Source organism: Lipotes vexillifer, unplaced genomic scaffold, assembly GCF_000442215.2.
Source record: "Lipotes vexillifer unplaced genomic scaffold, Lipotes_vexillifer_v1.1 scaffold1029, whole genome shotgun sequence".
In the NCBI taxonomy this organism is placed as follows: Eukaryota; Metazoa; Chordata; class Mammalia; order Artiodactyla; family Lipotidae; genus Lipotes; species Lipotes vexillifer.
The window spans coordinates 811,564-826,552 of NW_006789305.1; the positions used below are offsets into that span (position 1 = coordinate 811,564).

Below are 14,989 nucleotides of genomic sequence, written 5' to 3' on the forward strand. Positions count from 1 at the left end.
TCTTTACAAGTAATCAAAGGCTGGACAGGCAGGTATTGATGACCACCATAGCGTGACCTGGGCCTGAGCAATCTTAGCATGCGAAACCCGGAGGCAGGCCTGGGGGACCATCCAGGCTAGCTCTTTTGTTCTTGCACATAAGAAAACCAAGACGCAGAGGAGTCAATGCACCGCTAGTTAGGAGCAGAGCCAGGATCTGAGGCCAGGTCTCCTAACTCCGTCCACACTCAGTGTTCCCTCCGCTCCATCCTGTGGCCACCTTCGCACCTGGCCACATCAGGAGAAGGAGACACACAATGGAATAAGAAACCTAACCTCTCTGGTGCCATCCCAGGTACTTACTCCTAACTCCGGTGGCAGTCTCTCTGATTGCAGCATCCACGTGAGTGAAATCACAACCGAGGGTTTCCCTGGTGAAATATTTTACATAAATAAATGCCTGGTTTTTGAGCCCACTGTGACTTCTGACTCAAGGGTTTCTTAACCAGAAGGTGACATAAGATGATTACTAATGCTTTCATTTAACACATCTTCATTTCAGAACTTCTGCTTTTTCTGTTACAACGTTTAATGTCGGTGAAAGGTACATTGTAATTACTGGCTTCTCCCCTGGGTAAGCATGCCTCTTAACCTGATTGATAGGCCAGCTCAGAGGAGGAAAGAAAGAAACGGCTACACGGAGTACATCTTTTTTCCTTTATATAATAGCTCAAAGACAAGTCGCACGGAGCATAATTGTTCATCCAGGACACATGAAGAAGGCACACTGGCTCCTCTGCCAGCCCCTGATTTTTCCTGTGAAGATAAACAGAGGGAGGAGATGGGGCTCCTGGACAATGGGAAGATGAATGGTTCCTGCAGGCTTACCATGGTGGCTCTGAAATAGCAGTGAATTGGTTCCCGGGACACCAACGAGGACGATTATTCAAGGGCGGCTGTGGTCCAGTGAGATCTTTTATTGTTCTGAAATGTGTGACATTCCAACAGAGATATAAAATCTCTGGCAGATGATCTGAATTTGACCCTTCATAGTAAACCGCCTTGGAGAAGATAGCTGGTCAACGTGGGCTGTGTGTGTGGTGACAGTGATAGCACGTAGCACTGGGCAGGAGTGCTGAGAGGAAAGAGGCCACAGCCTCTGCTGGGGAAGGATGCTCACTGTGGCTTAATCAATTTTTATTCATGAAAAAATCCCAGCAGGGAAAAATACCTTTTCAGTTAATTTGTTCCTTCAACCTAATTTTAAAACTCCAAACAAACAAGCCAGTATGGTGCCCTCTGTTCTCGTTAATAAAAACGAAATGAGGGCTTCCCTGGTGGTGCAGTGGTTGAGAGTCCGCCTGCCGATGCAGGGGACACGGGTTCGTGCCCCGGTCCGGGAAGATCCCACATGCCGCGGAGCGGCTGGGCCCGTGAGCCATGGCCGCTGAGCCTGCGCGTCCGGAGCCTGTGCTCCGCAACGGGAGAGGCCACAACAGTGAGAGGCCCGTGTACCGCAAAAAAAAAAAAAGAAATGATCACAGCACTTGAAACTCCTCTAAGAAAGATGGAATATAAATATAGTGCTTTCTAGATATGATGCCATTTATCTTCCCAGGAGTGGGAGAATAAGAGTTTTGTATGTATTATACAAACGGGAGAAACAAGCTCCAAGAGCAAGGTTCTTGCTCAGTGTCCAGAACAGGACCAAAAAGAAGGCAGGAGCTCTGATTGAGATGATAAGTGTTCAAGTACAATGCATCACATGAACACAAAGAGGGTGTACTTAATATTACCCTAGTGGTTTTTAGATGCATCTCTATAAAGGTACTTAAACTATGGATGCTAAAAAGTGTAGGTACACATTTTTATAAATTTGTACTGAAGAAATCCTAAGTTGCCAAGATGAATGTCATTTTCAGCTTCCTCACACAGAGAAATGATCAGCTGAGCAGAAAATGGAAGGCCAGGGAGTGCGGGAAGGGAAAGTCTCAGGAACTTGGTGTGCGAGGTCAAGAAAAAAGTAAACCCAAAGGATATGAATCAATTTATTCTCTTTCCGTTTTCCATATACTGTTACTTTCCCTTTTCTGTCTTATCAAATATTCATTTTCAAGGGCTTGGTTCTACTTTATCTTTCTTTTGTAGTCTGGACCAGTGAGTCTCAAAGAAACGGGACTTGAAATCAATTATTTGGCTTAATTAGGTGGTATTCGTCATGGAGAGCGATGCTGGGGCCGAGCCCCAGCCCCTCTGTGCTACCCTGCACCTCAGCCCCATCTCCAGCCACTGTTGGCTGGTTACTCCAGTCTGTGTGGCCAGACTAACCCGGTAACAGCAATGGATTATTGCAGCTTCAAGGTCAGAAAGGCGATGCAAGATGTGGTCTCACCTGCCACCTGTCGTCCTGTCATTTTGGGCCAGAGTTTCCTAGAAAAGCTGAGATGGGAGGAGCCCACCCCCTCATTTTACCAACCAGGAAACTGAAGACCAGGTGGGGCAGTGAGGTGCCTGAGGCCCTGCAGCCCATCAGAGGCCTCTCAGCTCCCATTCCTTGCCCCTGCCCCACGCCATCCTGAACGTTTTAGTACACTTATTCTATCCTTAAATATCTGCAAAGGATTTTAAAAGGAGGGGTGCCACACCCCCTCCCTAGACTGAATCAGCCCTGCAGTCGGTGAGGTGCTGGATGCCCACTGGCTGCCTCCTGCGTAGGTGCAGGCTGGTTGTGGGTACCTCACCCACACCCTGCAGAGAGGGCCTTCTGGAAGAAAGGGGAGCCTAGGAGCTGAGGGACTGGCCTCACTCATTAAAGCTCCACAGCTGTGGTAAAATCAAGGCAAACACCAGACAGAAATGTGAAGCCTCACACTGCTGGCAACAGGTGCCAGCAGGCTTGACCACCCTGAGAGGGAAGAGGAGACGGCAGATTCTCTGGGTTTGCTGCCCACACCTTTTCTGTGTCATAGAACACGGGGAAGGGGTTACGCTGTTTTTAAGCTGAGGGGCCATGTGGCTTATTTTTTTATTAGTAGATTTTCCAATTTTTATACAACTCTCTAGACTCCCTGGCTGGAAACCTATTAAAATGAGTGAATGATCACCTGGCTTTCTAGGATACGGGTGGAAGTAATAAGATGAGGTTTAAAACTTGCTTGGCTACCCCCATGTCCCAAACCATTTAAGAAAAAGCCGGCCGGAGGACCACCAAGGTGATAAACGGCAGGATCTTAAATTGGTGCCGTTTGGTGGAAATGGGGCAGGCTTGTGTCACTGGAAGGAACATTTTCTTTGCAGCTGAGAGAGCAATAACTAGCTCAAGATTGTGCTGCAAGTTGGAAAGGTCCAGGGCTGGAGCCCAAGTCTCGGGACTCCCAGGCAGTGCTGTGTCCATTACGTCTCTGTTAGGATCCGGCTGGAAACTGGGCCACCTTGAAGCCACACTCTCTTCTCCAACAATGGGGAGAAGCAACATTCACGAGGGTAGGATCCTCTCTCTGGCCAGCTCCATCCACGTGGCGAGAACTGCCCCAGGACTGTCTGGCTAGAGCCTCAGGGAACTTACTGCTTCGACAGGGGTAGAAATTCTTGCCAAGTTCTGATCTCACCCTCTTGGGGCTCTCTCTGAAAGGACTGACTTGGCTCAAGGGCTTCGTGGAAGCATTCCGGGCCTGGCACAGTGAGCTGCTGGGAAGGCTTCCTCCAAGTTTTTCTTTTCTGTTTTGAACTCAGTGCCACTAAAAGGCTTTTTGTCAAGCAGTTTCCCACCATCTTCCCCCCTTTCCTTTCTGCCTGTTACACCCTGGGTGAGAAGCGTGTATCCCCACCCCCCCAGTGCCCCCCAAGGACCCACAAAGGCGAGGTCTCGCAGCAGCCAACTGCCATTCTCCAGCCCACGCTGCCATGCAGCAAACATGCCAAGGGCCAAGCGTGACCTCACCCACCTCTCTGAAGGATTTCTTTACCTCCGCCAAGGAGTGCCAGTGTGCGATGGGCTTCCGCGGGTACGCCAGCATCTCGTTCCAGTGGTCCCTGCCCAGGCCTTCGGCACTGATCCCCACACGACAGACTCCTATGATCTCGTTGTGGCCCACTCTAAGGGAGAAACAAAGAGCCAGGCATCGGTGACCAGACATGCTTTCAGAAAGGGAAGTCCCGCGGTCTGGGTCTCAGCCCCCCAGGTCTAACTCAGAATACTGAGCTCTGTAAACAGATGCTTGGCAGGGCCTCAGGGTGCCAGCGGCAGTGAAATATTGCCCAGCCTCCTTGGGTGGACATTGGACACAGACAGATGAGCAAAAGGTTCTAAACTTGTTTGGAATCTCAGGAATGGTGGGCAGATGGCCTGACTTTGGGGAGTGGAAGAGTTTAAGTCTCTTCCTTTATTTGACTCAGTGAGCACTTGAGACATTAGCGCTATTGGGAAATAAATCAACCTGCTCTGAGTACCATTTCTCCATACCTAGTGGCTGTGATGTGATTTATTCAGTCAGCAAGAACATCAATCATCACTCATATTTGTTCACCCAGCATCTACTATGTCCGGGAACTTGTGCTAAAGATCCTAGATTGAGGCTTTACTGCATGTTTTTTTCCTCCTTCAGTGAAAGTGACACCTGGAGAGAAGGAGTCACAGTGGCTGAAGTAGATGGAGAATGTGTTTGAGCCAGGCTTGACGGGGATGCAGGATTTGGAAAGCGGTAGAGAAGAAACACATACAAGGTGGGGGAAATCAAGTTGGATGGATATGCTGGGTCCAGATCTGGAAGGTCTTGAGAGTCCGGGGGAAGAGCTTGTCCAGACAGCAGGAGCTACTGATGGTTCTTGAGAGGGGCAGGCCCAGGAACAAAGTGGTCTTTTAGGAAGGTGTGCCTTGGTATGTTGGCTGGGATGAGGCAGGAAGTGATGGAGGCAGGGGTCAGCTAGGAGGGCTGCACAGACATCCCCAAGTGGGAGTGGTAGCAGCAGTGGAAATGGAGAGGATGGGTGGGGGGAGGGGGGGTGGGCGGGAATCTAAAGGACAGATGCCAGATGGAGGAATGGGAAGAGTCGGGGGGGAATTCAGGGAAATTGATGGGTGGGGCAGCCCCTGATGGAAATGAGCCCATTGGGACGTGAAGCTTGAGCTTCTACTCTGGCGGGGAATCCATGCTTTTCCTCAAACTCCTGTACCCTCCTTGGGTGGAGCCAGATTTGAGACCAATGAGTGTCTGAGCCATGAACCACAAGGTCCAAGGTCCAAGAGCCCTGTGCTGCACTGAGGTGGGGACGAGGGGCAGGGAATCGTGGCCCTCAGGGACCTGTACCTACCGATCATAATCCATAACCGAGATGAGCAGACTGACTTGATCCATATTCTCCGGGGGAATGTCAAAGATGATGGCCTCATTGTAGACGGGGTTGAGGGTGTTCTTCTTTATGGTGGTTTTCTTTTTCTTCAGTCTCCGCCCGTCACAAAGCAGGGACACTTTGACGTATGGATCTGTGCCAATGGGGGCAGTGAGAAGGGAAGGGAGCGTGTTAAACAGATGTCCTTAAACATCATGTGCAGCAGAAGGATGGAAGCCCCAGACCTACTGTTACTCTCAGATGGTATCAGTGGGTTGTTAAAATAATTAAACCACCTTGTATTTATGTAGCACACCTGTCTCTGCAGATGCTCTGTGCTTAATAAACACGGTCTTTGGTGACCTCAGGCTTCTTAGGAGAGTGCTTAACGGACTTCCACTAATGGGGAAGCTGGCCCCAAATCAGACAGGATACTTGCCCATGGGTATGCAGTTCACTAAATCTCAACTCTATTGTGGCTGGCTGGCTCCAAAGGGTGGGGAAGCTGAACAAAGGCACTCTGTTCCTTTCACCTACTTGGAGCCTTTTCTCTGGGGGGTCTTGTCAGTATTATTCACCAAAGCATAAAGTGGGTAAAAATAGAATCGATGACACCCAAGCAGTAGCAATGAGACAGTAAATGTACAGCGACAGTCACGATGCTTGTCCGGTCCTCCCTACCTGAGGACAGGATTATGGGTCTCATTGTCCCATCAAGCTCATTTCCATCTGGCATCAGGGAGGGGGTAGGAGCCCTGCTCTCTGCCTCCCCGGAAGCTGTTTCCTGCCCACTCTGGGCAGTGGAGGAGGAGGGGGCCGTGGCCGGGGGAGTGAGCAAGGCAGCCTCCTGGGACTCAGGGTGGCCGGCTGCCATTTCATCTCTCAGTGGGATCTTGGAATCTCTCCAGCCCTCGAGGAGATGTCTTTTTACTGACCTCCCACGCTCCTCCCACCCTTGTCTCTTCCTTAGTTTTCTGAATGGGTATTTCATGGTCAGCTTCCTACCCTGAAATTTTCTACTCATCCAAGTGAAGTGACACCGATTGTATCTCATCGCTCAGGTGTCTCAGTCACCGGCATAGTTGTTATTTATGCTGCACAACTCAAGAAACAGGAGGGCAACTCACAGGTAATAACAGCTTTTGAGACACTGATGTGCGGAGACACCTGCTTGCCCAGAAGCCAGGGCTCCTGTGACTCTGTCAGGAGGTGCGGACCAAGTAGCCGCTCCCGGCTCCTCATTCATAGGCGTATGGCTCTATGTCCTGGGCACCCAAGTACCCAACGAGGCGCTCATGCTCCCTGGGGAATTGTTCAGGTGGCAGAAGAGGTGCACAGCTTTGGGGAAGCTACAGAGACCTGTGACATGGGATCAGAAACTCAAGCCTTAAAGGCAGCTCTGTAGATGCCCACATGTGCTACGGACTCACCAACGTGACAGCAGCAGCTGTGCCTTAGCCATGGGGGCACTTGGGTTTATGGGGTACCTGGGGAGACCATGAGGTGTTTAATCACCCTGCTGTCTCTGACGACCCATTTGCAAGGGTTCTCTCTCAGGAGGATGTTCAGTAAAAAGGAAGGAGGAGTTCCTAGAACTGCTGTGAGATAGCTTTCTCGTGTCCGTAGGCTCCATTCTCTATGGATACGCCCCAGACCGTGTCGAGGTCCAAGCAGATGGGTGGGATAGCTACCTCCGAGACCTGTTGTTAACTTGGCAACCTCTATGCTCCTGAAGTGTGAACATTGCCTTGGAAAGCGTCTTCAGGCTTGAGGCTGCCCAAGTGCTGCCTCATCCCCTGCCATGCCTATTTCCATAGGCACCCACAGCGGAGCAAACCTCCATGTCGCCAGGCTTGGAAAGATGTGACAGAGCCACCTGTCCCACGGGCCACTAGGCAAATGCCTGATGATTAGCTGGGAGATTCTCAGCTTCCTTCCCCACCTCTATTCACTCGTATGAGGCATATCTAATTTATAAAATTCAGTGGGTGTTTCCCTTGAAGGAACCCATACTCTCACCATCATCCAAGAGGCTAAGCAGAGAGAGGACTCTTCCTTAGGGTTTTTGCTCTAGGGCAGAAGCCTGTGCTTCTAATGGAATGCTGGCTCCAGACGACCTTTGAGGCCCTTTCCTCTCCAGCAGCCAATGATGTTTACGCAGCTGAGGGAGGGGGCACAACAACCAGCAGTGTGTTTCAGCCTCCTTGTCATGAGGGCCATCATAATTCAGCATGCAGTATGTGCCAGGCACCACGCTAAGAGATTTACACATATCATGTCATTTAAACTTCATGTCAACCCTATAAAATATTCATCACCCCCCTCTTATAGATAGGGAAATTGAGGTTTGAGAGATGAAGAAACTTGCCTAAGATTTCAACTTAGGTCTGACTCCAAAGTTTACATTTGTAACCACTAGACTCAAAGCAGTACGGACCAGATGTGGCAGAGATGGGTGTGTTTACTCACTCACCATCCCTTTGGGGTATACTGATCCTTATTATTATTTTGTATTATTTTTTATTGTCATGGTTCTAGTGGATAGGCTTAAAGAATTGTTTCACAACTAGTTTAGATCGAGGAGAATAGGAAGATCCTTGGCTTTAGAGGTCAAAGTCATATAAATCAAGAACAGGCAATTAATGAGCTCCATCCACTCCCTAGTTTAGTCCAACATCAAAGCAGTCCGGGCTGAAGGCAACCTCAAACTTATCCTCCAAAACAGGAGATCTAGTTTGAGAGGCCCCTGGCAGGTGTGTCCCCACTGCATCACCCTCTGACAAAGTTCTTTATCCTATAAATTCACTCATTCATTCATCATTCAATACATACTTATTCAATGCTTAGTGTGTTCCATGAACTGTCCCACACACTTGCTTACCTCAATGAATAAAATAGAAATCCCTAGCAAAAAGAGGACCCCTGAATTTTCAGAATCAAGCTGAGATTTAATACCAGATTCCAAACCCAGGTAGAAAAGAGAGGCAATCGTGAGAGGGAGGTTAGAACTCAGCGTGAGAAAAGTCTCTCACCCCCAACCCTCTGATGTGGAACAGCCTTTACGATTACCTTGGCGGCTTCGCTGTAAGCTCTCTCTCTAGCACATCAATTTAATTACACCAGAGAAGATAGTGTGGGGACTTGGGTAGCAAAATCCTATTTCCTTCAGCAGTCTTGAGAGTCCTCAGTGAATTTCTGTCCCTGCACACACTTATTTTGATATTAAAATGCAATCTACATTGGTAGTATTTTTGGAGGAAGCCAGCTTGCTGCTGCCTAAGAGCTCTGCACGTGTCGGAAGAGGTTCTTTAAGCTCCTCACCACATCCTGATGTGTGGTGGTAGCTTCAGTGGAAGGAGAGGCATCATGGCAGGCGCTAGGGGCATTGGGTCAGGCTCTATCTGGGGCAGCTTTGGGCCTGGAAGGTATGAGTGTTGCAGAGAGACAGTGCGGGCTGGGAGCAGAGTCTCTGAGGGATTCAAAGCCACAACAGATACACCTTACTTCAGCGTTTCCTGACCACCCTTCCCCGAAACCTCATATTTCAAGGCCTAATATCTCATCTTCTTCCAAATGCACCAGGTTGGGCCTGGGCCCAGATGTTTTCAGCTAGACGGTCACCTCTTTATGGCAACTGTGATTACACTAAGGAAATAATTAATGAGTAAAAGGAAAAATCTTCCATATACTCCCAGCCAAGTTCAGAGGCACCTGTGGAGTGGATTTATATCGCTAACTGGAATCTCCAGAAGAGCCTCTTGGGTAGGGGTCTAGGGAAAAAAACCAAGCCATTCCCTGCATTTGCTACTGAGTGCAGCCCAGGCGGTTCTACGTGCCTGCTCTCTGGGATGCTCTACCCCATCCCTTGGGCTAATTTGAGCCGACACGGGGAAGGAGGCTCCTGGGACTCCTCTGTTATATCAAAACTCAAAAACCTTCTCTGACAATGACTTGCAGAATCGTGGGAAAGGATCAAGCCTCTGACGCCGGGTCCAGCCTGCAGGCTCTGAGGCTGCATCCAAACAAGCATCTCCTCGGTTGCTAGAACAGGACTTCTTTCTCCTGCTGTACCTAGCAGCTCTCCTGGTGCTGAGACAGAGGCCCAGAGCCCTGCAGGAAAACCTCAAATACAAGTGCACTTTGCTTTTCAGCGCCTCTGTTCCTTTGACTAAGTCTGCAGGGCTGCCGTCGCTGCGTGGACCTACAAACACTTAAGACACTCAAACTTGACATAACCCTTGGAAGTCCTGAGGCCTCACACAAACTAGAAAGATGTTCCTTAATTTTTTTCACCTATTTATTTGCTTCTTATTCTCTTCATCCTCAAAGAGAAAGAATGATAGTAATAGCCAATATCTACTGACTGCTTATTATGTGTCTGGCACATTTCTAAGCATTTACATGAATTAACTCGTTTATCCTTAAAGCAACCTGTGTAAGGTTTTTTTTTTTTTTTTCAGATCAGGAAACCAAAGCATTACACCACAAGGAAGTGGCAGAACTGGAATTCAAAGCCAGGCCAATTGCCTGCAGGGCTGTGCTCCTGTTTGAAGAATACTGACAATTCTTCCCCCTTCTCTCTGAACATCTTTCCACATCCTAATATCTAGGCCGCTGGGAGGCCACTTGGCAAGCACTCGGGTAGGAGAGGTACCTGAGTAGCCTGTGATATCCATCGCCTTGAGGTTCCGACATTTGATCACAGTGAGGGTGAGCCTGCCTGCTGTGGGCAGGTAGCAGAGGGAGAACATGATCTCTCCCAAATCCACGCTTTCCTGCAAAGAAGCAGACAAGAAGGCAGATGAGGGGCACACAGCTCCAGTGCAGCTGCAGGGCCACTCCGGAGCCCAGGAGAAGGCTCTCTGAGGGAGAGTGCTATGTCTTTAAGGGCTGACGTTCTGGCCTCTATGCTGAGAGTAACTGGGTATAAAAGGCAATGATAACAACGTTGGCTCTTCAGCAGAATTTGTCCCCTTCAGTATTCCTTCTGAGCTCTGATCAGACTCTGGTCCTGGTCCTCCCCCTCCTGCTTTGGCCTCACCTGCCCTACCTATGCCCTTTGGCTGCAGCCTCCAGACCACCGGGCCTTTTGGGGCCCAGCCCTATTCTCCAACTTACCCTTCTCAGTCACTGGACCCCTTGACTCCCCACCCTGCCTGGCCTGGGGTCATGACAGTATTCTGTACAAGACCCACTCTGGTCATCAGGAGTCCCCTCTCCCCACATATCTGGTTCTAGCTCTCAGCTCATTCTTTGTGAGTCCCTCTGCTTTGGCAGCTTCCTTGCCTCTCCTGAAATACATCTAGCACTACAACATCCAGGCTTCAGTGTGGAAGCACAGGGAATCAGGACCTGCCCAGGATATGGTGCTGACCAAGAAGACATACACTCGTCATTCCAAGTTTGTGCCAGGTCTTGGATCCGCTTTGTCCTTAAATGTGGTCATGCTTCAGAAGTTAACCCAGCATGGAGCACACACTCTGCTGCCTCTCCTGCCCCTAGAATCATCATGACCAGGGATCCCAATCCTAGGAACTTTCTGAGCAACAGGGAATAGGAAAACATCAAAGTTGGTAAGCATGTCCAGCTGTTGAATTAAACAGCACCCCACTGGACTGCCTCCTCTTCCCGTGCCACGCCTGGTGGAGGAGGGTGCTGTCACTGCAAAACCTCTCCCTCAGGCTCTGAGGCTGACGTGGGGCTCCAAGACATGGAGGTGTTTCCTCTCTTAAATCTCCCAGACCCGGGGTAGAAGAGGAGGAGGTCGGGGTTTGGGCTGGCTCTGATTTCAGATGCAGATATCCATTTGTTCACTCATTCAGTCAGTCAACAAGTAGTAATTGAGCACCTGCTATGTGCCAGGTGTTGCCCTGGGTACTGGAGATGTGGAAAAGAACAAAACAGACAAAAATCGCTGCTCTAACGGAGCTTACATTTTTTTTTTTTTTTTTTTTTTCCTTGCGTTATGCGGGCCTCTCACTGTTGTGGCCTCTCCCATTTGCGGAGCACAGGCTCCGGACGCGCAGGCTCAGTGGCCATGGCTCACGGGCCCAGCCGCTCCGCGGCATGTGGGATCTTCCCGAAACGGGGCACGAACCCGCGTCTCCTGCATCGGCAGGCGGACTCTCAAGCACTGCGCCACCAGGGAAGCCCCCGGAGCTTACATTTTAATAGGACAAAGGACAAGAAAGATGGTAAGTAAGTTGGTAAAAAGGATCAAGGAGAAAAAAAGAAGGCAGGGAAACAGGATATGAAATGCTCATGGGTGAGGCTATAGTTGTTGAAATTTTAGACAGGCTAGCCGGGGAGGCTTCCTGGAGGAGGTGACTTTTGAGAAAGAGAGCAGTCAAGGGTGGCTCCAAGGTTCTTGTCCCTTCTCCTCACAAAGAACCACCCTCTACTGGGGACTCCAAGAGACCCCTGATACTTGGCCTCACCTGGAGAATAACCCGCCACCCCTTCCAGAGCCTGTGGTCTCAATGCTCTCCCCTAGGTGGCACTGATACCCACCCTTTCCCTAGCCCAGGATTTGTCCTTTTTTAACCCACTGGTGAATCAAATCCCAGGAGTAGCAGGTGAATCCTCCCGGCTCCCTGGGTGAAGAGGTGGAGGGGGCGGGGGTATTGGGGGTGGGTGTGAGGGGTGGAAGGGTGGTGTCTGGCTGGGGCGGAGCTGGACACAGCATAGAGAGAGCTACCCCCACACCCCCACCCCAGCACAAGAGCCAAGACCAACACCCACGAGCTCCTGTGCCCCACGAAGCTCTTCTGTGACAGGAAGCTCCACCTCTGAGTCTCACAGCCACTGTGCAAGGCAGGGTGCATTGTCATTATTCCCTCCATCTCACAGAGAACAACTCAGTGTTCAAACTTGGGTTTAAAGTCCCGACCAGGCTTGCGTGGCTGGTGGGAGACACAGCTGGACTCCGACCCTTAGGAGAGCAACGCCCTCCCAGCCCACCTAGGGAGCACCTCAAGGTAACCCTGGCTCCTCTAGACCTTAGACCACAACTTCACCTGTTCTCCTGTTTGTATTCGCTGAGAACCTGCTAGAGGCACCATGTGTAGGGGGGTGTAACCGGTTAAAAGAAGGCACCAGGATCTCCCTCTCCCTCAGAGAGAGACACAGGAAGTGGCCCATGACAGGTGCTGTGGGTGTATGACTGTCCCCTCATGCAGCAGGGGTCGGGTCAGCAGTGCACCTGGCTGAATGTTCCATCTCTGGCGGGGGCACCGAGGTACAAGGAGGCCCCCAGCTCCCTTTATTTCCTTGTAACTCTCCAATCCTGCCCAGACTTAGAGAAACCCTTTCAGACTCAATAACAGGAATAAGAACCAAGGTTATTGCATGCGTACCAGGCGGCAAATCCTTTGCTACATTATCTCCTTTGAGTCTCACCACAGCCCTGTGAGGTAGGTGATCTTAGTATCCCTACTGCACACAGGAGGAAATGACTATTTCGTGAAGTTAAGCCTTTCATAGGCCAGCGCTGCTGCTTGCACGCTCTCAGTGGCTCCCCTTGTTTGGCTCCTGGAATCAAGGCCCATCTTCCCAGCTTGCATTCCGAACCCTCAGCAACTGGGTCCTGTCTTCCCTCCTCACCTGATTATTTCTCTCTGTTCCTCTATGCCAACCATCTGCTCCAACTGGCTGGTATATCTTTGGTCCCTTTGGCCAAAATGCCTCCTCCTCTTATCTTTGCTTGGACAATCCCTTGCATCTTGTAGGGCCCAGGGCCATGCCCCTCACAGGGATCCTCGCCCAGGGTGCAGCCCACACAGAGCATATCTCCCCTACACCCCTGCAGCACTTTCTGTCCCTGAGCTGCTCACAGGTGTTACCGAGTCCCTGCCTTGCTGCAGCTGGGCCCTCCCATGCCGTCCAGGGACTGGAGGCCCCTTAGGGGCAGGGGCTTTGCTTTACCTCTGCTGTGCTTCAGGGGTGCCCGATAGTACAAGAGGAGCTACACACATACCCGGATCATGTTAGGGCCCTGGTAAGGAACCTGGAAGCTCCTAGGGCCCCCCTGTGAGGGGGGTGAACAAAAGGCTGCTGTCACCATTTCCCCACATGGCTACTCTGGAGCCTTCGAAGGCTGTCTTGTCGCAGGAGTCTAAGCTGATTGGTTTGTGAGCTTGGGAGACTTGCCTGGGGATGTGGGAGATCCCTCAGGAATCACCTGGGGTGCTATGGGTGGGACTGCCCTCAAGGATGGCTCCCTCCAGGGAGAGCACCGACCCAGCGGGTCCCCTCCTTTTGTGGTAGAACTGTGGCAGCTGGGGGCACTCGTGCTGAGTCTGCAGCGAGGTTTGGAACCCCCCACCCCCATCCTGGTCCCTGCACTGAACAGTGAGCTCCACCCTCCATCGTTGGGCCCAGACAGGCAAAGGGAGTGAGCCAATATCCCCCTATGACTTGGACGCAGAGAGGAAACTGGGGCCGGGGGGCCCGAAGCCCAGTCCAGGACCTTCTGCTGTGGGTGACTGGGCCTCGCTGGACCTGATGGCAAGATAGCTGCTCTTGGCTCCGTGGATCAAGGGGGGTTTAATTCCCCTGTACACGTAGGCAGGAGAGGAAGGGCTATTTGATAAAGGAAAGTAAATGCGTTACTTTTGAGTAAACAGATGGAGCTAAGCAAACAGAGTCAGCATCTCCTGGTCGCCACCTTCCTCTCTGCAAAGCCGGGCCCAGCTTGACCCCATGGGCGGCCTTCCTGGGTTCTCTCAGCACCACCCCCTTTCTCAGGGGGTTTCAGCCCCAGATCCTATGCACCTTGCCAGCCTTTTATCCTCATTAGGGATGTTTGCAACTTTGGCTTTAATAAAACCAGGGGTGACCAGGGGCTGCAGAACAGCCAGCGTGTTATTGCTTTCATCTTCACCCTCTGTCAGGGGAGGCTGCCATAGGGCCCCTGACTGGTAATGAGCTCCCTGGTGCTGGGGAGGTCACTGCTGTCCAGAAAGCAGCAGAATCCAAGTTGCCCCTCTCGACTGCTAACCCAGGGGCTGACAGGGTGGGTCTGAGCCCAGTAGCAGCTGGTAAGCGTCTTGGCTAATGCTGGCAGGGGGTAGGCCTTCAGCCAGGATGTCGGCTCCTGGAGCAGTCTGTCCTTACATGCATACAGCCTGTCCAGCTACATTGCCGCCCGTTATGGTAGCACTCTCCCCTGGCTGCAGTATCCAGGCGCCTGGGCAGGAAGATTTGTAAAGGCCCATCTATTGCACCACGCTGCCCTTGCTGTCCCCAGCTGCCCATCTGCAACAGCTCATTAAAGCACTTCTCTCTCCTTGATGCACTCACACAGCCCTAGGCATAGGAAAAAAATTCCTATCCGTGGACTGCCCCGGAAAGAGCAGAGTGAACCACAAGTCACTGCTTGTGGAGGCATTAGTCCCTCCACCACTAACTAGCCCAGAGATGTCAGGCTCAGCATTTCACATCTCTGGGCTTCGGTCCGTAAAAATGAGGGCGTTGCACTAAATGTTGTAGCCTTAAGGTCCCTGCCAGCCATATAAACCAAGCATTCAAACTGGAAAATCCATCGTCAGGCATCATCAATTGAGATGGCCCAAGGATGCTTAACTGGTGTCTGTTTATTACCCACCTCAAGGTATCTAGCAACTTTGTTTTGAAATTCAAAGATACTCATTCCTTCCGTTCCTAATGCCCCCCCCCCCCCCAC

The 14,989-nt window shown here is 51.0% G+C and overlaps 1 protein-coding gene across 1 annotated transcript in view; it reads right to left on the reverse strand.

Moving 5' to 3' along the window:
• Nucleotides 1-392: 392 nt before the first annotated feature.
• SYT6 (synaptotagmin 6) overlaps nucleotides 393-14,989 on the reverse strand; it is a 58,291-nt gene continuing 43,694 nt past the window's right edge. Inside the window, exons 4-7 of the mRNA XM_007462480.1 lie at nucleotides 9,962-10,082; nucleotides 5,290-5,461; nucleotides 3,924-4,074; nucleotides 393-410 (exon numbers count right to left, since the gene is read on the reverse strand). Coding sequence (XP_007462542.1) covers nucleotides 393-410; nucleotides 3,924-4,074; nucleotides 5,290-5,461; nucleotides 9,962-10,082 — 462 coding nt within the window. The remainder of the gene's footprint in view (nucleotides 411-3,923; nucleotides 4,075-5,289; nucleotides 5,462-9,961; nucleotides 10,083-14,989) is intronic.